Source organism: Neovison vison, chromosome 4, assembly GCF_020171115.1.
Source record: "Neovison vison isolate M4711 chromosome 4, ASM_NN_V1, whole genome shotgun sequence".
NCBI classification, from domain to species: domain Eukaryota; kingdom Metazoa; phylum Chordata; class Mammalia; order Carnivora; family Mustelidae; genus Neogale; species Neogale vison.
Window position 1 is genome coordinate 228,917,932 of NC_058094.1, and position 22,613 is coordinate 228,940,544.

Below are 22,613 nucleotides of genomic sequence, written 5' to 3' on the forward strand. Positions count from 1 at the left end.
ATTTTCAGTTTAATACAAAAAATGTCTTTAGAAGTTATGAATATTTAAAAATAATCTCCCAGGAATGTACCTAGTTCTTAGGCAGCTTGGAATTTTTATTGAAAACTAAGCACATTGGTTTCTTTTTGAGTTCATTCTCATAATTCAGTAACTGCTTCCTTTTAGAAACAGATGAAGGGGGTGAGAATATATTGCCTGACCTCCACCTGTGGCAAAGTCAAAATCAAAACTTAGCAGACCTTCTACTTATAATGGAAGGGAAGCCAGTCTCCTTTTCCAGTTACATTTGGCCTTATCTATAATGAGAAAACCTCTCTTTTGGAGGACTGGAAATTAACTCTGTAATGGAAGGAGAAGCTGAGGCCGTGAAGAGCCCGTTGGCGCCGCCACGTGACCCGTCCCGTCTGGGCCTCCGTCAGCGGGGGAGGGGCGTGCGGCGGGACAACGCAGTCGTGGGATTGACCGCTTACGACAGATTTCAGAAGAAACCGAGTGTTTTCCGGTTTTCTGTAAGCCCCGCGTGATGTGAGCCCGGCAAGAAAGCTAGCAGGAAGTATCGGGCCTTCACATCGTAAATCACGAAGAAAGTCCCAGTTTTCAGTCAAGCCAGAAAGGTCGGGAGCCTTTTCCCGCTTCCTGTAGTTGTGGGTAGAGCCGGGACGGAGGGTGGGGAGGCCCTGCTGGTGGCTGGCTTCCGTGCGGCTGTGTGAAGGAGTGCGGCCCCGGAGCACTTGCTGGGACGGACTCGGGCCTCCGACCAGAGGTGTGGCTGACACAGACGTGTGGTGACACAGACGGAGACGCCGCCCAGAAGGGGTCCCGCTGCAGACGCTCACCGCCAAGGAGTGCAGGTGGGGCTTGCCCCGGGGCGGGAGACAGCAGTGCTGATCTGCGCGCGGTTCGGGACAGTGTAGAAATTACACTTGGCCCTCCCCGCTGTTGGAATGGGTAAAACGGTTGTAAGGTCTTTAGAAGTTCTCAAATGAACGCCGCCGCTTTCCAGGTCTTGATACGACACAGGACTTGAGGGTTGAGTGGAAATAACGCCAGAAGACTCCCCTGCTTTCTCAGAAAGTATGTTTTATCCTCTCTGTCCTCTCTTCTGACACTGTGTCCCTCTGTGTTTTTTGGTCGGCTCCTTAACATAGAAGTGACGGATGCAGCGCACGAGTTAGGGGCCCTGAAGTCGGCTGAGTCAAGTTCGGGATGAAAGCTTGCCAACAAATCAGTAGCGTATCACTTGCAGCCCTGGTTACGGTTTAGCATCCTGTTCCTGCTTTTAATGAAAAATCTGACCGATGTAAACAACAGAGTGAAAATTAGCAGCAAGCATTCATGTCAGAAAGTTCACACTATGAAGATGGAAGGGAAGGAAAGCAGCCAGGACACGGAATGCAGAGCGTGTGGCAGGGGCAAGGACTGGCAGTCTGTCAGCACAGAGGAGGAAGCCCCTGCGCCAAGGAGCCCTAGGCGGGACCGTGCCGCGAGGGCGGGGGCGTCACCCGCTGCGAGTCGGTGGAGGCTCCTGGGCAGCTGGCGCTCCTGAGCACGAGAACGTGAGAGACTGCCCAGGGTCACTGGTGGCCAGTGAGAGTGACTCCGGCCTCCCAGCAGCACGCAGTGGCGTGTGGAGAGGTGGGACACGTGGGTGGGTGCAGGGTCCGCGCCGTGTTTGGGGTGGCTATCCTGACATCGCGGGCTGGCCTGCCGGGGAGCTGCTGAGAGCGCGGAGCAGGGCCGGGGAGGTGGAGTGTCTGTACAGAGGACTTGCAGGAGGAGCCCTTCTTGGTAGAGGGGGTGCATTTCAGCTGAGACCGTGCAGAGAGTGAGCATTTTCCAAAGAGAAGGAGGAGTTAGGAAACAAGGAAGTTTGCGTATGATGTGATGGTTTCCAGAATTCACAGTTCTGTTGGCTGTAGGCTGTTATTTTCATGTTGAAGTCAAGAGAAAATCTGGTTTTTAAAATCCCCAAATTTAGTAATTTTGGTAAGATTTATATCATATGGGTTGAAACTTCCCCTGGTTCATTTTCATGGGATGAATAAAATGAGCCCTTTGGGAGCTTTTAACCTGTTGCGTGTTGAAATCTCTGATTTAAAAAAAAAATAGGGGTGCCTGGGTGGGCTTAGTCAGTTAGTCGTCCAACTCTTGCTCTGGGCTCAGGTCTTGATCTCAGGGTCGTGAGTTCAGGCCCCACACCGAGCTTCATGCTGGGTATGGAGCCTACTTAAAAAATGGTAATAATAAAATAAATGAAATTTAAAAGAAAAAAGAATGGGGTTACCATGGGAAAATTATTTAATGTCCTGAGTTTCTGTTTCCTTGGCTGTGAGATGGGGCTCGTGCCCCTGCTTTGCTGTCCAGTCCTGAGCTCAGCTGCTGGGGGCTCCGCACAGACTCTGGCGTGGAGTATGTACGTAAGCCATGGGGACGAAGGTGGCCATTGTACCGGGGACTTGTGGCCCCAGGGGCCCCAGTGCCCATCGGTCCTTACTCTTGAAGTAGGTGCTCCCACAGTATCCGTTCTCAGTGGGCTCATGTTGGCCTTACCAAGGTGGTTTATTGAAATCCTGGGCAAAGCACTGCATCGTTAGTCACAGAGTGGTGGGGGGTGTGTCCAGAGCATTGGCTCCTGAGCGCAGAGGCCGAGCATCCGTGCAAAGTGGAGAGAAGTGTCTCCTGCGGTGGTTTGCTGGTAATGAGACCATAGCCTTGGTTCAGACCCTGCCCTGGGCTCTGGCTGAGTTCTCCGGCTTCCGGGGTCAGCTTCGCTGGGGCTGCAAGACCAGCCAGAGGAGCCCGAGAGTCGGCCTGGATCCAGGTGACCCACCCAGTTCCAGACCCAGCACTTCACCAAGGCCGCTACCTGAGTCTCCCTCATCAGGGGACCGTTGCTGCCCCCGCGCCCTGCACGTTGGCAGGTCCACAGGTCGTTTCAGTATTAGCCTGGGTGTTACGGCTTGATCTTTGAGCTTGTGCCCGATTCTCAGAACATGGACAGACCCAGTGCTCCTGAGACTTGGCTTGGATCCTAGGGTTCTCCAGGGCGGTTCCTTGGGCTCTCCCAATGGTGACAGTCCTCTTGCTGATGGGCCACTGTTGGCAGCCAGCGGGCTTTTCTGGAGCTTTCCGTGGGTGCTCTTCCGTTTACTGTGCGGTGTTCTTACAATGCCATGGGGAAAACAGACTTAAAAAAAAGAGAGAAGGGAGGTCAGTGTAGTTTGCAAAACATACCAGTGTAAGATGATGTCACATTTAGAGATGACAGCTAAGTGTATTAGTAATAAAATGACAGAAAAAGACTTAGCATTTCAAGTTTATGAGAAGAGAGTGATTTTTAAAAGTTGAAATACTGGCTGAGTTTCAAAGAAGAAGATATTTTTAAATGAAAATTATTTTGATGATCTGTATAATTAATGAATTCTTTCTGGAGAAGTGGGAAAAAAAATGGCGAGGCTTTCTTTAAATGCCTCACTGGAAAAAAAAAAGAAAATGCAAATGTGGTGCTTTTAAAGATCTCCGCGAATACTTAAAAGGCCAACTGAAAAATGAAGTAATTTAGTTTGTCTCTAAATAGACTTCTAGTGGAAGAATGTTAATCTGTGAGAATTCAAAGTGTCTTATCCAATGGAATCCAGCTGTGAGACATTTCTTTTGTAGCCGAGTGGTTTCTTAGACGGTTCACGTTGTCCTGTTACCGCAGAGCTTGCTGTGTCCGTAACGCTGCACGTGCACTGTCTTTTTCTTTGGAAGTAAAGGCTCCATGACTGTGGTTTATGGTTGTCTTCAGAAGGTAGCACATTACAGCACGTTCGAGAAGATCAACGCCAAGGATGCTGAAAGAAGACTTTCAGCTTTTTAGATGAATGGGCAGGAAGGGTCAAGGGTCAGTAATTGCATGGATTTTGGTAAGCTTTTAAAAATAATTTTCTTGTTCTGCTGTAGTGATATCAGAACATGGAATTCGTGTTTTGATGCTGCATTCGATGTTTGCCTGTTTCCTTATGGTAGGATCACTTACTGTGCAAGACCTTGTGGGAGCTACGGGACACAGTTGCTTGATGTTTCAGGTTGAAACCCCGTGTATCTCCATTTCTAGAAATGGCCATTTCCCTGCCTCTCATCTTATTTTCCCATTGTTCTGTAGGGGCCTCCAGAGTTCCCGCAGCACACACCTGGGCCCGTTCCCAGCAATTTCAGCCAGCCCCCCCGACTTCCTCTCCAGGACCAGTGGAGGGCCCCGCCCCCACCGCAGGAGCGAGACCCTTTCTTCTTAGGAGGTAAAGGACCGAGCGGGCTCCCAGAACAGAGTTCTGTTGGGTGATGCGCCTGAGTCCATCCATGTTGCAGACTGAGTTGAGCTTCCAGTAGGAGGTTCTTGTGAAGAGGGTCACATTTTGCACCAGAGCACTTCCTCGCCCCTTCAGATGCTAACATTGGACGTTGTTGGTATCTGCGGTATGAGGATCTCCTGCTAAGGAGGCGGTCCTCTGTAGAAAAGGAGCGATGAAGCAATCTAGAAATGAGTTGTAAAGTGTAGACTTCGCATCCTGCCCACCACTTGTCATTTTTGTTCCCAGTAAGATGGCACATAAGACTGCTGTGGGGGCGCCTGGGTGGCTCAGTGGGTTAAAAGCCTCTGCCTTCGGCTCAGGTCATGATCTCAGGGTCCTGGGATCGAGCCCTGCATCGGGCTCTCTGCTCAGCGGGGAGCCCCCCCCCCCCCCCCGCCTCCTGCCTCTTTACCTACTTGTGATCTCTCTCTCTGGCAAATAAATAAAATCTTAAAAAAAAAAAAAAAAAAGATTGCTGTTGGGTGATGGGCATGTTGTGTGTGAGCCGAGGGTAATGTTGCACCACTGTTCAGTTTCAGGTGAACCAAGGTTCCCGAGTCATCTCTTTCTGGAACAGCGAAGCCCCCCACCGCCACCGCCGCCCCCCACACTTCTTAGCAGCACTCACCCAGTGCCCACCCCTAGCCCCTTACCGTTCACTCAGCCTGGACCAGCGTTTAGTCAGCAGGGACAGCAGCCCGTGTTCCCCAGAGAGAGGCCCGTCCGGCCGGCCCTCCAGCCGCCAGGTCCCGTGGGGATCCTTCACTTCAGCCAGCCGGGCTCAGCGGCCACGCGGCCCTTCATCCCTCCGCGGCAGCCCTTCCTGCCTGGCCCGGGACAGCCGTTCCTGCCCACCCATGCACAGCCTAACCTGCAGGTACGCATCAGGCTGTGTGGAGGGGGAGCACCGGAGCTTTGGGTCTTTGTGTCTCAGAAGGTGACGTTCCTGTGCCGTCCGAGTCTGCTAGTGTGTGGAGGTTATGTAGAGGATAAGGGTTTAGTCTTAAACATGCTACTTATTAAAGGCAACTTTCTTGACAATAATATTTTTCTCCCTAATCGTAGGAGAAATGAAAAAAATCAGTATTTGATTTTTTTTTAAAAAGGTGGTACTGCTAATAAAGTTAGGACATGTTTTGATAATACCTTTGCTCCTCATTGCAAGATTCTGGAAAGGTTCATCAATGGAAAGAAAGTTCTTTGTCAAATTATGTTCCTGCTAAATGTAGCAGAAAGATTCTTTGCGTGGAGGGAAGCTCGGAGTCGCTATTCCCCTGTGGTTGGGAAGATTTGCGTGCCCCCTTCTGCAGGCGGTGTTGCGCGGGGGCCTGGAGCTTCCGTGAGCTCCTTCTTGCCTTGTATGACTCTGCTCAGATTTAGCCCTACTAGTGAGATACAGAATCACGGTATCCTTGAATCAACTATTTGAAAACATGCAGACTATCGAAATTTAAAAAAAAAAAAAAAACAGTGTTAAAGTAGGGTAAAATGTTTCTTCATTTTTTTTAAATTAAAAACTATGAGTACATCCCCGTTGCATCAACATTTGAGTATTTAAAAAGGGAAATGAGAAATCCCAGGGTCTGGGAACGGTTACCACCAGCATTTGGGTGCTGGTGGTCCCCGGGGGTGCGGTGCAGCCTCGTCACCCTGCCTGGTTGGCGCGGCAGCGGCTCCCCTGCTCGTGAGTCCCTCTCGCCGCGGCCTTCAGAAAGTGCTGCCCGCGTTTGCCGGCCGTGGCCGCTGCTCTGGACACGTCCGTGGCTTCCAGCAGTCCAGTGTCAGGAACTGCCGTCCGCGCCCGCAGCGCTGTGTGCTTGCAGCCGTGGTGGTTTCCTTAGAGCAGACTCCTGGAGTTTGGGGGCTCAGAGGACTCAGGGCAAACATAAAATGTACAAGCTTAGCTTTTGGCAGATCCTCTCAAACCTCTGCCACAAATTCTAGAGTGAAATTTTAGTGCCACTTCAAGTTTCTGATGCGGGGGTTTTCGCGCATTGGAACATCACCCGGGTGTACCTTTACAAACTGTCTCTTTCTTCCGGCGGGAAGGGGCCCCTGCACCCCCCACTGCCGCCGCCGCACCAGCCGCAGCCCCCGCCCCCGCAGCAGCCCCCGCTCCAGCCGCAGCACCCGCCGCCGCTCCAGCCGCCCCCGCAGCACCCGCCGCCCCCGCAGCCGCCGCACCAGCCCCCGCACCAGCACCAGCACCACCTCTCCGTGCCGCCGCCGCCGCTCCTGCCCATGGCGCAGCCCCAGTTCAGGCCTCACGTGCAGACGGCGCAGCCTCCGCCCAGCAGCGGCCGGATGCAGTGCCCCCAGCGCCAGGGCCTGCGGCACGTGAGTGTCTGCCCGGGGGAGGAGGGGCGGCACTTGGGAGCTTCCAGTTCGATTTAGTTATTGAAACACGTGCAGTACGTTCTGTAAAGGGAGTGTATGTTTACAAAAACGGCTTGCTTGGGACACGGGTTTTCTTAGGACCACACAAATTAAAGAAGTCCCGTTTGTGCCAGAAAGACTGCACTGATGTTCTGTACCTCCTCCTCTTACTTCTGGGTATCTAGATATTTTCATAGTGATAGATGGTGTTATTCGTAGACACATAGTTTTAGCAAATGCTTGTGGTGGGGGGCACTCTGCCTTTGCCAGGAGCCTGCTTTTCGATGGCTGGATTGTCTCTGTCTTCTTGGGCTCTGAATAAATAAATAAATGAGTTCAGGAAGAATTGTCTGACCAGTCTCTGTTGCTAGGCATCGTTCCAATTCCCAGGGAAGCACCTGTGAACACAGGGACCAGTTTCCTGCCTTCCTGAGGCCCGCATTTAATGGTGGGAGATGAACAGTGCATTTAGCTATGCGGGTACAGGCTGGGGACCATCGGCTGGCGTGTGACTTGTCTTGCACGGAAGGAAACTAGGAAATGTGTGTTGCTCCACAAACACAAGACAGTAGTCTTTGCTGTTGTCTTGTTTTCCATTAAGTAGCTCCATAAAGAGGCTGATGGTTAAAGCGTTGGGCCAGGGGAGGTAATTAGTTTTTCTTTTAAGTACTCTGCCCTTGACCTGCAGCTTTAAGCGTGTCACTTAGCTACTTGTAATTTCAGTTTTCTCAAACTCACTAGCCTTTCTCTCTTTGCTAAAGTAGTATTGAGACTAACATGATGGAAGAAATGAGGAAGGACTGGGCAGAGCTGCGTGGTAGCAGAGGCTTCGTTCTGCAGCAGCATAACAGATACACCCCTGCCTAGCGCCCTTGGGCCCCAACCTGGTGCCGTCGGAGCTCTGTCCTCCCCGAGCCGTCCCCAGGACCTGTGCCCCCTTCCGGCTGTTGGCTCTCTGTTAAGAATCTGGGGGATGAGTAGGGCGAAGAATTTCCTCTCGGGGGAAACTTTGGAGCACGTTTCCCTGGCAGGGTGTGGTTTTCGTAGGATCCTGACTGACTGCTTGTTCTTTTCTTGTTCCACCCTAAATGTAGGGGCCCAGTAAAAGCGGTGCCCGTCGCCCTTTGTTGGCTCGATCAGTTTTGTTAAAAATGTCAGTCCCCGTCCTCAGGGAGCAATTGCAGTCCCGTGGTGGTAATTTCCGTTCAAAAGGAGCCTGTCCGTAGGCAGGTAGGGTAAGCTTGACCTGGCCTGACCCTCAGCAGGAGCGTGTGCTGCCCCACAGAGCAGGAACAGCCGTGCATGAAAGAAGGTGCTCACATGGGAAAGTTATCAGCGCCCCAGAAGGAGAAGTCCTGTAGTAATTAACAGGATTCTTGTCATATTTTTATCTAAGAATGTACCTTTTTATGTTTCTTCTCCCAAGTACCCAGTTGTAGCTTACGTTTCTGTCTTCTCATGCCAGAATACAACTTCTCAGAATGTACCCAAACGGCCCCTGCAGCAGCTGCAGCCGGCCGCCCCGAGGAACAGTAATCTGCGGGAGCTGCCCGTCGCGCCGGCGCACGTCATGGAGATGAGCGGCAGCCGCTGCTCCTCCACGCCGGCGACTCCCGGGAAGCCTGTCGCCAGCACGTCACCGCCCACGAGGCCGGGGGGTGGGCCCAGGAGTGCACAGGGCAAGACCGAAGCCAAAGTCAAGCCAGTCAGCCCTGCGGTTCAGCCCAAAGAGGAGGCAAAAGCAGAACCAGAGGTAAGAGCATTTTCATTACAAAATCTTTGATCTCAAACGGAAAAGCCTTATCATCAGCTCGTTCCTCTCCGTGTCCTCTTGTCCAGCAGGTTTTTCATAAAACTGTCCCTTTTTTCCAGCCGGATCCTTCAGTGAACGCAGCAGCCATGTCCGTGGGAGACACACTCATCCTCGTAGGTTTATGATGTTAGCGTTTGTGTGTTTGTCCGGTGGTAGCTGGTGCTGCTACGTAGCTGGTACCTCCGGGGGTGGGTAGCAGGTTGTTGGATCTGTTTGCCTGATGCTTCCGTGCAAGGGGGTTCAGTCCTGGCTGTTCCCCTGGAGATGCAGATGCCACACTGGAGCAGATCTGTGAGGCAAAGCTCCAAGCCCAGCACAGGAGTCTGCTGTCCCTGGGTTAGTAACGCACCCTGGGAGGGGGCCGCCGTTCCAGCAGTGGCCTTTGTGTCTGGGGTGTGGGAAGAGATGAGTGTGTGGAAGTTACACCAGTGTTTTTTAAAAGTACGTAGAAGGTATGCAGTGAGTTCGTAACATTTATTAATATAATGAAAACAGCAGTGTGAAGAACTTCATGAGGTAATATAGGCATGAAATAAGTCATGTTTTCTTTTTTTTTAAAAAAGATTTTACTTATTTGCCAGAGCGCAGGCACAGGAAGGGGCAGCAGCAGAGCAGGCAGAGGGAGAGGAGGAAACAGGCTCCCTGCTGAGCAGGGAGCCCAATGTGGGGCTCTATCCCAGAATCTTGGGATCACGACCTGAGCTGAAGGCAGATGCTTTACCTACTGAGCCACCCAGAAGTCCCTAAGTCATGTTCTCTTAATCAGTTACCTTCCCATTGAAATTCGGAGGTGGGGTCAGATTTTCCTAATAAACTTTTTTTTTTTTTTTTTAAGATTTATTCATTTATTTTTTTAGAGAGCGAGCTGGTGGGAGGGAAGGGCGGGAGGGAGTAGGGGAGAGAATCCCAAGCAGGCTCCTCGCCAACTGTGGAGCCCGACGGAGGGCTCCATCTCACTGTTCCTGTTACCGCAGCCTGAGCCAAAATCAAGATGGAGTGTTTGACGGACCACACCACTCAGGCGCCCAGGCTTCCCTAGTAAGTGCTTGGAGCAGTGGTCACGTAGCATTACCACATGAAGAAGTAAATACAAAGTCAAGATACAGTGTTAACAACTAAGATCATATTAAAAGAAGGGTGAGTTTTTTGGTTTTAAAGTCAATATATGAAAAAATTAGGTAGATTTACAAAGTGATTTAGGATAGTTTATAAAAAGAAATTTTAGCTAAAAATTTTATCCTGCTCACAGCCCTGATAGCTCGCCCCTTGTATGTATAACCTGATTTGGCTCGCCCCCGTGTGTATAAGATGAAGTTACGGGACCCTTCAATTTTCTGGTAGCGGCGGCGTGAGCTCTAATTAGGCACAGCACGGGCCACTGGGGCTGCTCTCTCCCCGGCTGGTTTGGGGAAGCCCTCGGTGGCACCCAGCAGGTGCTCTGTGGATGAAGTGGGACTCGCGGGCAGCCGTCGTGTAAGCTGGATGTCTTCATGTATTTGCTTGTCATTCTGTGTGAGGGTGCATGTGCTGGGACCAGGAGTGACCCCATTTTACTTTGTGAGACGTCTTGTATTTGTTGGGCTTGGGTAAATGTGGTTGACAAAGCTATGTACAAGTGTGTATTCGTGTGTATTTGAACGTGTATTAATGCTTTCTTGATTGCTTGGGGAGCTTGCTTGGTGAATGTGAATTACTCCTATGCCCGAACAGCAGGTGCTCCGGACCTGCCGCCTCCCCTGGCAGTCGGCCTCTTCCTGAAAACTCTGGCGCCTGCACCTTTGAGCTGTTGCCCACGTCCTCCTATCTGTCCGTCTTCCCTTAACAAGCGTTGTCTTTCTCCAGGTGCCCCCCTGAGCCTTCATCTACCATAGATTTGCTATTTCAGATCTATCCTAGACTTTGAAAGTCGATAACCAAGTTGGTTGGCGTGGCTTCTGAAATGCCAGGCCAGTCCTCATGAGGCCTGACTCTGTCCTGTTGGCCATTTGTGTGGGTTCTGGGAGCACCCATGGACTTCTCAGCTGCCTTTTGGTCTTAATTCCTGATTCTTAAGGTTTATTTGTTCCTGGCTGAATTATAGTGAGATCAGATCCTATTAAGTTCTTTGTAAAGGATCTTTGGATGAGAGCATCTGCGATTTTTTTTTTTTTTTTTAAAGAAAATTAGTGTAATTCTTAACAAATGCTTATCCTTTAATAAACTTTCCTCATGGGGTGCTTTTTATGAAAGTTCTTGAACTTTCTCAAAGATTTTTTTTGGGTGGACTTTCAGAATAGTTTGGGGCTGGCATGTAAAAGGCATTCCTTACATACCATTAATATTCCAATACTGCAATTGGCAGCATTTTGATTCTGTGGGGAGTGCATGAGTTCAAGGTCAGAGAGATTGACTTGTGCTGTTCATTATAACCAATTATTCTGTGACAAATGAGTTTGAGATCAGGCTGAAAATTCTGTACGAAAAATCAATAGTTCTAATCAGGCCCTTTCAGGTCATTTACACCCACCTTTTGTTGGTTCGTCAGAGAAGAGCCAGATAAAACCTCTGTGACAGCACGGTCTCCCTACTGTTGCCGTTTCCATTCGAAACATATTTTGATATCTTAAATGAATAGTTTAATTGGTTTCAAACTTGTAAATGAGTGGAAATTTACATTATTTCAATAGTTTCTAATATTCTGATAAGATTTTCCAAATTAGCTTGAGCTGCGTGTAATCGTTTTTCCCTCCCCAGAGGAAGGAGTTATCCTTAAAGTCTATAAGCACATTTTGAACGGCTTCTTTCCGATCCCGAGCGGAGCGTTTTTGGAAGGCGCGCGTTCTGGGGCTGCTGCGCCGGCCCGGCTCAGCTGGCTTCGCCGCCTGCTCCGCAGTAAAGCAGATGTGTGTTCTCTTGCAGTTCCCCGACGAAGACGAAGAAACGAGGCTGTATCGCTTGAAGATAGAAGAACAGAAGCGCCTGCGAGAAGAGATCCTCAAGCAGAAGGAGCTGCGTCGGCAGCAGCAGGCGGGCGCGAGGAAGAAGGAGCTGCTGGAGAGGCTGGCCCAGCAGCAGCAGCTCCACCTGCCCCCCCCGGCCACGGCCGAGCAGGAGCAGCCCGCCGCCCCGTCGCCCGCCAACGGGAGCCCACTGTTCCCCTTCCCAGGTGCACAGGTCAGACAAAATGTGAAAAACAGACTTCTCGTGAAAAACCAGGATGTCACTGTTGCACATGTTCAGCCCAAAACCTCCAGTTTTGTGCCATCGGGTGCTAACATGCAGTATCACGGACAGCCGATGAAACCGTTGAAACACTTGAGACAGGCCAGAGCCGTACCTCAGAGTCCAGCTCAGCACAAAGTCCTGCAGGTCAAACCTGCGGACGGGGAGGGGCCGCCACCCCCCTCGCAGACCGCTCGAGTGGCGTCCCTGCAGGGCCGGCCCCCGGACGCCAAGCCCGGCGCGAAAAGGACTGTCATGCACCGGGCAAACAGCGGCGGCGGAGACGGGCCGCACGTCAGCTCCAAGGTCAGGGTGATTAAGTTGTCAGGCGGGGTAAGTTGACGAGGTAACTGGTGCCTCTTGGAATCTGTGCTTCCCTCAGAATGTCCTAATTCCCAGAGAAGGGTTTCGAAGAAAGGGAAGTCAGAGCTGCCTCGGTTCCGGCCCCGCGGGCCAGCCGCTCCGTGCTCGCACTCGGTGACGAGAGTCGCCGTGGAGGTTCTCCTTCCGGCCGAGACCCGTGGTCTTTCAGACTCTGTCTTGAGTTTTCCTGAAAGACCAGTGGGACAGTCCCCAAATTAGGTGTTTCTCACTTTTAGCTTATTTTTGTAGATAATTTGTGATAGAACCATCAGGTGTGTTTTAAAAATAAAATTTCCTTTACCAAGAGAACAATCTGTTGCGTGCAGCTGTAGGTCCAGGGAGCACCCGGGGGGCAGCGCGGCGGTGTTTCAGGGGCCGGTCCCGTCTTCTCTTCTCACGCTAATCCCTGCCCTTGTGAAGACCAAAAGGATTAGCCGAATCCGTAGTCACGTGTCCTGTACAGTCTTACCACATGCGTGCAGAAGGAGAGCGCGCCTCCTTCCTTTCTTTCTTTCCTTTTGGGCGGTGCCGCTTCTAGATCATTCTCAGTGAGGCACAGCCATGGCGATTCAGATGAGCTCTGTACTCAGAATAGACACAGTTGCCGCAGACAGATCGCCCTGCAGAAGGCTCTCGGTCAGACAGTGCTCTGTAGCATCCGTCCTGACCGTGCCACGTGCTCTTGACCCGCTTGCGGGAGGGGACTTGTTTGTCCTGTGTCGACGGTGGGGCACCCTGCGGTCTGCGTCAGGACGGTGCTGCCCCTTGCGTGCCATCTGTGCTGTGCACGGAGGAAGGAAGGCCAGGACCGCAGACGCAGGCCCTCAGAGTGGGCCAGCGACACCCGAGGGACAGTTCATCGCTCCTCGTTTAAGGAGTTCAGTTTTATCTTTTATTTCTAGGTCTGTAGACTGAAGGTGTGAGCATTTCACGTGCCATGAGAAACATTTTGATAGAGTAGTATGATCTGGAGGTTCCATCTTCAACAGACCCTGAGCTGTTTCTTCAGAGCTGTTCATTGTGATTCAGAGTGTGGATAAGCAGATGGCCTCTATCACGCTAGCTTGTTGAATCATCGTATGACTTTGTTTTCTTCAGGCAAGACCTAAGCAGGAAGCAGTTTCACGGTATCTGTGGTCTTCTGTTTTGACCTTATTTTAGGCAGACTTTGTCACTGTCTCATTTTTTTGCTTGAGTTAAAAACTTAGGAGGAGAGGACTTGGGGCCGCGGGGCCATGGTGGAGGAAGCCTTTTCCCGTGACATTCGTGGTTGGTGTTGTGTGCAGTGTGGCTCGTGTGAAGTGAGGGGCTCTCGTGGGCTGGGACGTCCGGGGTCTGCTGTACTCTGAGAGCAGCTTTCACACTAATAAATGCTTCTCCTTTAAAAGAATTTATCTACTTAAATTTTTGGTTTTTTTCTCCAGTGGGGGAAAAATGTATATTTTGTAAGACTGTATTCCAGAATCCTGCTGTCCACTTATACAGTACCCAGAGGAACAACAGAGGACCTGCGGTGCGAAAATAGCTACTTGACAAAATGTGGAATAACTTTTTATCTCTTTGTAATTGTTAAGTCATCTAACCACCATGTTCTGTGTCTTAGGATTTATTCCAGCAAGTCCTGCAGTGGCATGTTGGCAACCTTCAACTTATTGGGGGATCAGTATCTCTGTGTGTCTGTCTCTGAACCAGAAAAAAATGGTATTTCCCAAGAGGCCTTGGGTCTTTTTGTGTGGGTAGAACTATTCTTAAGAGAACATATTCGTAACTGTGCAGGTGACGCAAAAAGGAAACCATTCCATTTCGTTAGGTGCTGGGTCAGCTCCCATTTCTCCTGACTCTCGTCTCCACCCCTGCGGGCCTCCCTCTTTTCTCCGCAGGCCATGGTGTATGCCTGGGGCTCAGCCGGCACCCTGGTAAGGCTTTGACAGGCTTAGCACATCACACCCGTGCAGAGCAGTATTTATGCGTTTCAGGCTTACAATTACTTACGGAATAACAGCATCTCGTCGTCTGTTCATGTTCATGTATCTTGTCGTGAGGCCTGGACTTCTCTACATCCCGTTAGTGCAGAGGTGCGGGATATTGTCCTTATAAGGTTTTCTATGGAGAGGGTCAGTTTATTTCCTTTGCTTTTTACTGACCTAAACTGGCCGCAAGTAGATGCAGTTACATTATCCTTTCCGTCCGTCGCGGCCCCGTCTAGTTCATTGCTTGGTCTCTAGAGAGGACACAGGACGACGGCGGTGCATAGTGTCCGCATAGTGTCCTGCTAGAAGGTGGCCCGGTGGAGGCCACGGTTCAGCTCGGTGTCCATCGGATGCTTAGCAAAGCAGAAATGTCTCCGAACGCTTATTCTGATGTACAAATTGGAAATGCCTTAAAACTCAATTTGCATTCTCCGGGTGTGCCTGTGAGGCGATTGTGAATCAATACAGCGTTCTCTTTTGTTATTTTCCGTATTTCATTATTTATAATCAAATGATCTGTGGGTTTTATTAAATTGGGTTTTTTAAAATGTGAAAGAGCCGAGTCTTAAAACAGTAGTTGTTTTTTGGTGTTTTATTATTTTATTTTTAAAGTGATTTTAATTCACCCTAATCACAAGAGAATTTCTCGTCCTTTTATATTGTTTCTCTTTGTTATGGCTAATACATCCCGGGTGTAGGAAGCGTTTTCAAAAAGAATTTAATAAAAATTCTTTGTGGGTATACGCTCTCACAGTCACGGCAGCGAGTGGCGTGGTAAAGCCCGGAGAGTGGTTCTTTGCCCTCACCGGGGCTCTCTGTTGGCATCTCCTTGGTCACGGGTCCTTGGGAGATGCCCTTCCACGAAAGGTAGCGGTGGAAGCGCTCCCTCGCCCAGACAGAGCGCTTCCGTCCCTCCGTCTGCGGCGGCGCGACACGGTGGGAACCGAGTGGCTGTCCGAGAGGAGGACCCGCGTCTGGGTGGGTGCGTGTCACTTCCTTTCTCTGACCCCAGTCTCTGGGTCGTGAAGTGGCCGCGGGAGTGCGTGAAGGCGCGTCCGGCGTGCGGAAGGCGCCCGCGCACGTGTGCTTGCTGCTCGCTTCTCCGACGCTGCTGAGGCCCCGCAGGAGCGCGTGCACGGGGCGGCCTGCGTGCCCGCCGGAAGGGGGAGGACATTGGTCCTGGAGATGTCGTGTGAGTAGCTCGGGGCCACGCAGCTGCTGGTGGCCAGGGCTAAGGTTCTCGGGATTTGTGTTTGTAACGGTGGTTTGCCTGCTGCCTTGTTCCGAGGTGTTCCCTAACTCTTGGTCAGGGTTGATACCCTGCTGTTCCCAGGGAGTCCGTAGCAGCGTTGATGCAGACAAGTTTAGGCCGGGGCTTCTCCCATGCGGGGGTGATGAGCTGCCACTTTGCTGGCCATCCCCAGGTGGTAGCGACCGCCTGGACAGTGTTGAGGTTTCCGAAGGTGGAGGAAAGGGTCGTGACGGGTGCATAGCAGCAGCGGTGTGGCTGCAGGACTGGAGTGTGGCCGGGTTTCCTTCATTCCTGTTCTAGAACTTGAACATGGGGGTAAGCACGGGGGCCCTGACCTCTGGCCCGGTGGAGCGAGGGACGGGGTAGCCGGGCTCTGTGCGGCCGGAACTTGCCGTGCGCTCTGAATGAACCTGCGAGCGCTCCTGTGTGGTCCAGTGAGGTCACATTTTGTATAGAAAACACTGCGGTGAAAACGAGGGGAACTTGCTGTTTGAAGAGACCTGTGTTGGGAGACTCATCGTCATATATGTGGATTTTAGTTTTCCCGCTCAGAGTTTGTGGTCTGGCTTCACTAGGTAAGATTACCAAAGGAGGGAGCGTGTGTCGAGCGGTGGTTTGTGAAGTGTTGGATATTGTTGAATGTTCCAGGATTTCTTACGCCTTCCCGAGGGTTACTCATGCATCAGTCATCTACCTAAAGAGCCGTATTTGATGGGATGGTTCTTTATTATGTCATATGGGGAAAAATTCGCCTGCTCAGGTCTCAGAAAGATACTTAAAGTATTTAGTTTTCAGAAACCAAAAGAGTCTTTTTACATAGTTTTGTTTATAACCAATACGTAATCCAGGAAAACTCCTCAGGTAAAAACATGAAAATAGGAGGTGTTCCCTCAGGGGGAGCTCACTGCCGTCACCCAGCGCCCTTCGCCAGCACGCCGCGGAGGAGCCCCCGCACGGAGGACTCGCGCCCGGACGCCGGCTCTGGGTCTGGGCTAGGGCGCGTGGGATCGTGGCTTCAGGGAACCTTCCTTCGTGGCCCCCGTGGGCCCCGGTGTCCTCTGGAAACGGCGGCTCCCCCAGGCCGGCGGCGAGGGTCCCAGGCAGGGGCAGGTGCGAGGAGCGGCTCTGGCAGGCCGCCCCAGGGAGGAGCAGGCCTAGTCAGAGCAGCAGTTTCTGGAGCTCCTGAGGAAGACGGAAGCAAACTCTGAATTCAGCGGCTTTATTCTAATGGAGGTAATAAAAATTTTAAGAATTTGGCAGCAAATTCAGTAAACAGTCCTTTGTTCTGTTGGCCACACAGAGAAATGGGAGAAGCCAGAATGCCGCAGCAGGAAAGCCAGCTGTCCAGTTGCGATCCTCTTGTATTTTATCTTTAAAAGGCTGTCAAGTGCTGCTCGCAGAAGGTCCCAGCGTATCTGTGCGTGTGCGCTTGCTCGGGGGTCGGATGCATCCGTAGTTCCTGCCCTCCCCCGCTCCCAGGTCCTTCTCACACTTGGTTTAGGATGTGCTAGAAGAGGGAACACGCACATACCTGATTGCTCTGTGTTTGGTGCAGGACGTTTTATTTTGATGTAATTTCGGTCGAAGAGAAGCTGCAAAAACAGGATAAGGACCTCCTGCCCCCCCCACTTTGTTTTGCCCGGTTGCGTTGCCGCCGTCTCCCTCTGCCCGCCCCACACCGCGCAGCTCGGTCACTGCCCGGGAGTCCGTCGCAGCCTCTCCGCATCTCTCCTCCGCGGCGACTCTCCTCGTGCCATCCGCGGGGACGCTCCTCAGAACTCGGGAGACGTAGCATCGACACAGCGCAGCTCGCCCCCGGCATGGCTCTCCCAGAGCAGAGCCTCAGTCCCAGCCCGCTCAAGGGCATGTGCTGTTTAAGGTCCCCATGACTTTGGGGTAGCAGCTTGGCCTTTGTGTGTTTTGACCTTGACTTTTTTAAAGAGGGGAGGCCGATGACCTTGTCAGATGTCCTTGAATTTCGGTTTGTCTTACTTTTTCTGATGCTGTTTCAGGTGATGTGCTTTGGGCAGGAGCCCCGTAGAAGGACGTTGTGTCCACGGTGGCTCCTGTCTGGAGGCTCCTGACACGTTTGTCCCGTGTTGGTAACTTGGATCACGTGAGCGAGGAGGTGTTTGCAGGTCTCTGTCCATAGGGCTGCGGTCCCGCTCTCTGTGATCGGTACGGGATTTATGGGAAGGTACTTGGAGACTACAGAAATGTATCATTTCTTGTCAGATTTTCACTGTTTTTAGTCAGCCCCGATATTTTTACGGTGTCCGCACTCACTCTGTGTGCTTACTCTGATCGCTTCGTCTTTGCTCGCGGACTTAGGGCTCATGCGTTCCCAGCGGTCTGAGCTTACGGATTCTCGCTTTATCCCGTGAACGGTTCCCGTTGTCGGTTTTGAGTTTTGATTGTCCCAGATGGGCCAGTGGGAGCCCCTTCAGGCTGGCTCTGTGTTTGTTGGTGTGTCTCCGTCGCTCTTTGAACACAGCCTGAAATCTGGTGCAGGACGGTGATGGGGCTCACGCCGGACTTGGTCCGCTCAGCTCCGGGGTCAGGCCCGCCTCTGCGGGGTGGAGAGCTGGGCGCCGGGCGCGCTCTCTGAGCGCCGTGGCTCTGGGCCCTGTCCGCCCACGCCCAGCCCGTCACGGTGAGTTCCAGAGGCAGATGAATCAAGAGGAGATGCCGTTGTCCGCTGCGTTTCTTGAAACAGCCACTGACGTGACTAAAACAGACTCTTTTGCTGTACTGAGTTCACTTTTTGGATTGTTCTTGTGTGGCAATTCAGAGAGAAGGTAACGTCACTGTTCAAACGTTAAAAACGTGGGTATTGGCGGACAAGGAGGCAGCCGAGCCACGGCAGGAGCCCAGCGGAGTTGGCAGGTGCAGTGGCCCCGGTTGGAGTTCTGCATTTTGTTCTGTTTGCTGTGCGTGTCCGCAGGGCTTTGGCAGCCGTGGCTGGGAGGCCCCTTCCTCAGTCACTCATGGCCGGGGGCTCCTACCCTGGTGCCGGCGCTGGCGGTCAGGACTGCTGGGAGCGCGTCAGGGCATAGGAGCCGCTCCTGCAGCCTAGGTGAGGTGCTGTGCGGGCGGCGGCGGCCTCCTGCCTGCAGGTAAAGCGCCCCTGATGGGTGCTGCTGGGCGCAGGAAGGGAGACCCCATGAAGGGACTTTGCGAGAAGGGGAGGAACTGCCTGGGGGAAGCCAGGAGGTCAGGGGAAAGGGAAGAGCCTTCCAGGTGGCTGGGGAGGGCACTGACGACGGTCCTGGGGCAGGGAGGTCATGGCCCGTGATCTCACTGTAGGAAGGGCAGTTTGACCAGAGTGCAGAAAGCACGTCGGCCTGGAGATGGCCTGTTATGGGCTGTTTTATGGCCTCGAGCTCAAATCTTGATCATCAGATCCAGGAGAGCCGTTGGAAAGTTTCAGCAGAGAGATGAGGGCTAGTGTTTGAACCTTGTTTTTTAGAAGTATATTTCTAAATTAGACCTGACTTGCTGGTTTTTTTTTTTTCCTGAGGCTCTGCCTTTAGTGTTAATATACAGAAAGTCATAGGCACAACTGTGCGTTGGCTTTAGATGTAGAAGTGTTCATCCTGGAGCCCTCTGCCACCCTTTGGGGACTCCTGGTTTGAGGAGGAGTTACAACTGCTCCGCGTAGAAGGTAGGGATGGGATTGGTCACCTTCACTGCCTCCCGCTCTCCGGCTGTGGCCCGTTTCCTGCCTCTGGCCGGCTGGCTACCTGCCTGGCGCTTGCCACCTGCCGTGCGTGGCCGCGGGCTCTCGGAGCTGTCCCCTGCTCGCGGCTCCTGACTGAGGCCGGGCTCGCACTTCTGTTCACTTTTTGTGTCCACGGTTGAGGACAGTTTTAAGAACATTACCGGTGTTTAAAAAAGCATTTGTTGAAATAATTAAGAAAGTATCTTTTCCCTTTAAAAATCTGGACATTGTGGGTGATTTCTTTGGTGAAGTACCAAAGCAGGAATTACAGCAGTGTGTTTTCCATGAGTGCTTCTGGTTGTTAAAGTGGCTGTTGTAGGCATTTGGGTAGCACCAGTTAGCAAAATGGGGGTAAATAGCGTTAATTCTTGTTATTAATTCTCCTGCTCGTCTTTTCACGCTAACATTTGTGGTTCCCTCGCAGACTCCTCCTCCATTCGGCGTACAGAATGGGATTATATCGTACATACGGTTTGGCACTTTTTGGGTTGGGTGGAATGGTGGGTAGGTGTGAGGACATCTCGTGCGGAGACCCGGGCCAAGGCAGAGCGCGTCCCATGCTGTGGGGGTGACCCTGTGACCTGGGCTGAGCTGCCTTACCGGTGCAGAGGGCACTGACTCGATGGATTTCTGGCAGAAGCTCGGGCGGGGTCAGGCTGTCCGTGGGAGCTGAGCCCACACTCAAGGACCAGAAGGAGTGAGTTGGGTGGGACTGGGTGGGGGGACAGAGCTGCTGTGGAGGGGGGATGGGGGCGGCAGACGAGTGTAAACTGCTTTAACCCAGGTGGGGAGCCAGGAGGGCCGGGGCGAGGGTGAGCCCAGACCCTTGCCTCGCGGGCTCCTTCCCTCTCCGGTAGGGGCGCGGTTGGTGGAGGGGTGGAGGTGGGCCTCGTTGGCTGCGGGGTCCTTTCCCCGTGCCGGGTGGTCACGAGCAGCAAGAGGGCCTGAAGGCAACTAGCGGAAGAGAGGAAGAGACCTGGGCCTGAATTCTGATTAGTCACGTCTTTGAGAATACGTGTATTCCAGAAACTTCTTTTGGAGCTGAAGCTATTGTATATAAAGTTTTTAAGAGCTTTGAAGTGCTTTAGTGGACAGAATTAGTAGCTTTCAGAGAAAGGACTTTTTGAGCATTCTTAAACACGTGGCTTCTAAATTTGGGCAAAATCAGCAGTTGTTCATTAGAGGACAGAAATCGGTTGTAATGACTCAATCTGTCTACGTTAATTTTTGGTTTTTTAGGGGTATGATATTAGGGAGTAACACAAGTGCTTAAATCAGAAATAATTCATGTATATTTAGGAGACAGGATGTGGTAACTCATTCTCCCCAGCAGAGGAGGAAATCCTTCTCCAGGGTCTTGGGTAACTTCTCTCTCCTGACTTCCAGTACCTGCCAAGGATAGGAGTCATGGTACCTCCGCAGGGAAGCAGCTTCTTCCAGGCTGCTCGGCAAGGGCACGCTGGAAACTTCTCTCCCTGGCCTGGAGCCCCACCCAAGTGGGGGGCTCAGCTGGAAGAGCCCGAGTCTACAGGAGCCCTGCTGCCTCGAGGGTCCCGGCGTGCCGCCGCCCCACCGAGTTTCAGCCTCCGCTTCCGTTTCCTTTCCAGCGGAGCCCATTGGGGTGAGAGCCGTGGAAGAGTCGGGGGCAGGAGGTCCTTCCTCCGGCTACCAGAGGCTCGTTTTATTCCTCCAAAGTCCAGTGGATTTTGTCTTCCAGAGATTTCCTCACACCTGACTCGTCTCGGGAAGGAAGAATCGGGAGCGCGAGCGGCGGGCGGGGGCTGGGCACGAGCCGTGCTGTCCGGTCCGGCGTCCGAGCCCGTCAGCGCGCCCAGGCGTGAGCAGGCGCTGTGTGCCCTGGTCTCCTTGACGTCAGGGGTTTTGCTGCACTTCACTCCATGTGGGCCCAGTTTTGAAATTTTTGGGGAAGCACCGAAGACTTACGCCGGGTACATGTTCTGCACGCTCGCTACGCGTGAGGGTGACTGATGGCAGAGAGTCAGCGAATGTAAAGGAGTCCCCTCCTGTCCTGTTCTAACAGTTTCCTTAGGAAATCGATCTAGGAACCTGGAAAAAACCTTAGCCTGTTTATTTTACCTTTTCTTCTTTAAAGAGTAGTCTTCAAAGACAAAATAGTCTTACATGTATTTATATTTGGAAACTTCACGTAGCATGCGTATCATTTATTGTCCAGGTTCGGAGTGAGCTTTCTGAAGATTACAGGGCGAGGCCCAGCATTGTTGCAGTTAATAGAAACCCGTTCCGTGCGGCCTGCGGGCTGCGGGATCAGCGGCACTGCCGTGACAGTGAGGTGGGCCTTATCGGAAGGGGGATTCATAAGAGGCTGCCCTGGGACCCTAACCACTGTCCTTGTGTGTGTCCTGACAATGTTATCTGTCCTCTCAGTGCGGAGTATCAAATGTCTGTCATGAGTACAGAAATTAATTTAATGTCACCTGAAGACATGCAATTAATCTTTTAGAGGTTTTCATAATACCTTTACAGAAAGAGTTGCCAGTTTGGCGGATTTGGATTTTGGGGTTTAGAAGAAGATAAGGGAAATTAATTTTTCATCAGGGTTAATACAAGCTAGCAGGGCCACAAAAGCTGAGAAAAATGGTTGGGGAATTTGTCAAGTGTTGTCAGTCTAGAATAATGCTGCTTAAGGTCTGATAGGTGTAATCAAGAGTTGAGATTTCTATAGCGAGGGATTAATCAATTTGCTCACCAGCGAATGCAAGTCAGTGATACCACTTCATGGGGTTTAGGAATGAAAATAAGATTTGATCTGTCAAATTGCGAGAAGGCCTGACAGTATCGACGGGCATGTTTATCTGTGCATTTAAACCGTTTGTTATAAATAAATTTGTCCTGCTCATGTTGGTGGCTACAAACCTCATTTTTGGTCATGATTAAGCTGATAGAAAGTGTTCCCCCAGGCTAACTTAATTCAGGTGGTGCCCCTTTTATCTAAAAAAGAGAAACTCCTCGGAACAGACAGTTTTACGGTGTTCACTAAGAATCGTTTGTGAAGACAACCAGCAGAATCTTCTGGCTTGGTCTAAGACGGGCTGAACTTTTTCACCTCATCTGTGTTTAGAGGAGATGGCAGACTCTTAAAATCTCTACACCCACTGCTGTGCAAGGAGCGGGAGCGGGAGCGGGAGCCGGCTCCCCTACAGAGGTGGGCTTCCACAGCGCTCTTGTTGGCAAGAAGACATCATTTCCCATCCACAGGCGACCGGTTATTCCTTACGTTTCCATCGGCGGGTTTCTGAAGTTCCTCATTTGAGGTCAGCGCTATGTTCAAATGTGCATAGCGAAGTCCTAACGATTTCAGGATCTGTGTCGGCGCCGTGACTGTTTGTAGGAGTTGCCGAAGGCTCTAGGTGCGTGTGCGCACGCTCCTTGCCCGCCGTCTGGGTCTGCGTGTGCGCGCGGGTGTTCGCAGTACGTGCCCGCCCAGAGCCCGGTCATGAACGCATTGGTGACTCCCCACGTGCTGACTGGAATAATTCTGGAACGGAAGAATTAGCTTGTCATTGTGCTGATTTGAAAGAGACTCCTAGTTCTTGCCGTTGAA

General features: G+C 51.8%; 1 protein-coding gene across 2 annotated transcripts in view; it reads left to right on the forward strand.

Annotated features, from left to right (window-relative positions):
* Positions 1-22,613, forward strand: part of RBM33 (RNA binding motif protein 33) — a 127,886-nt gene that overhangs the window by 85,522 nt on the left and 19,751 nt on the right. For both annotated transcript variants that reach the window (XM_044246909.1, XM_044246910.1), the window contains exons 10-14: positions 4,148-4,280; positions 4,868-5,211; positions 6,384-6,671; positions 8,176-8,463; positions 11,422-12,057. In XM_044246909.1, the coding sequence (XP_044102844.1) occupies positions 4,148-4,280; positions 4,868-5,211; positions 6,384-6,671; positions 8,176-8,463; positions 11,422-12,057 (1,689 nt within the window). The remainder of the gene's footprint in view (positions 1-4,147; positions 4,281-4,867; positions 5,212-6,383; positions 6,672-8,175; positions 8,464-11,421; positions 12,058-22,613) is intronic.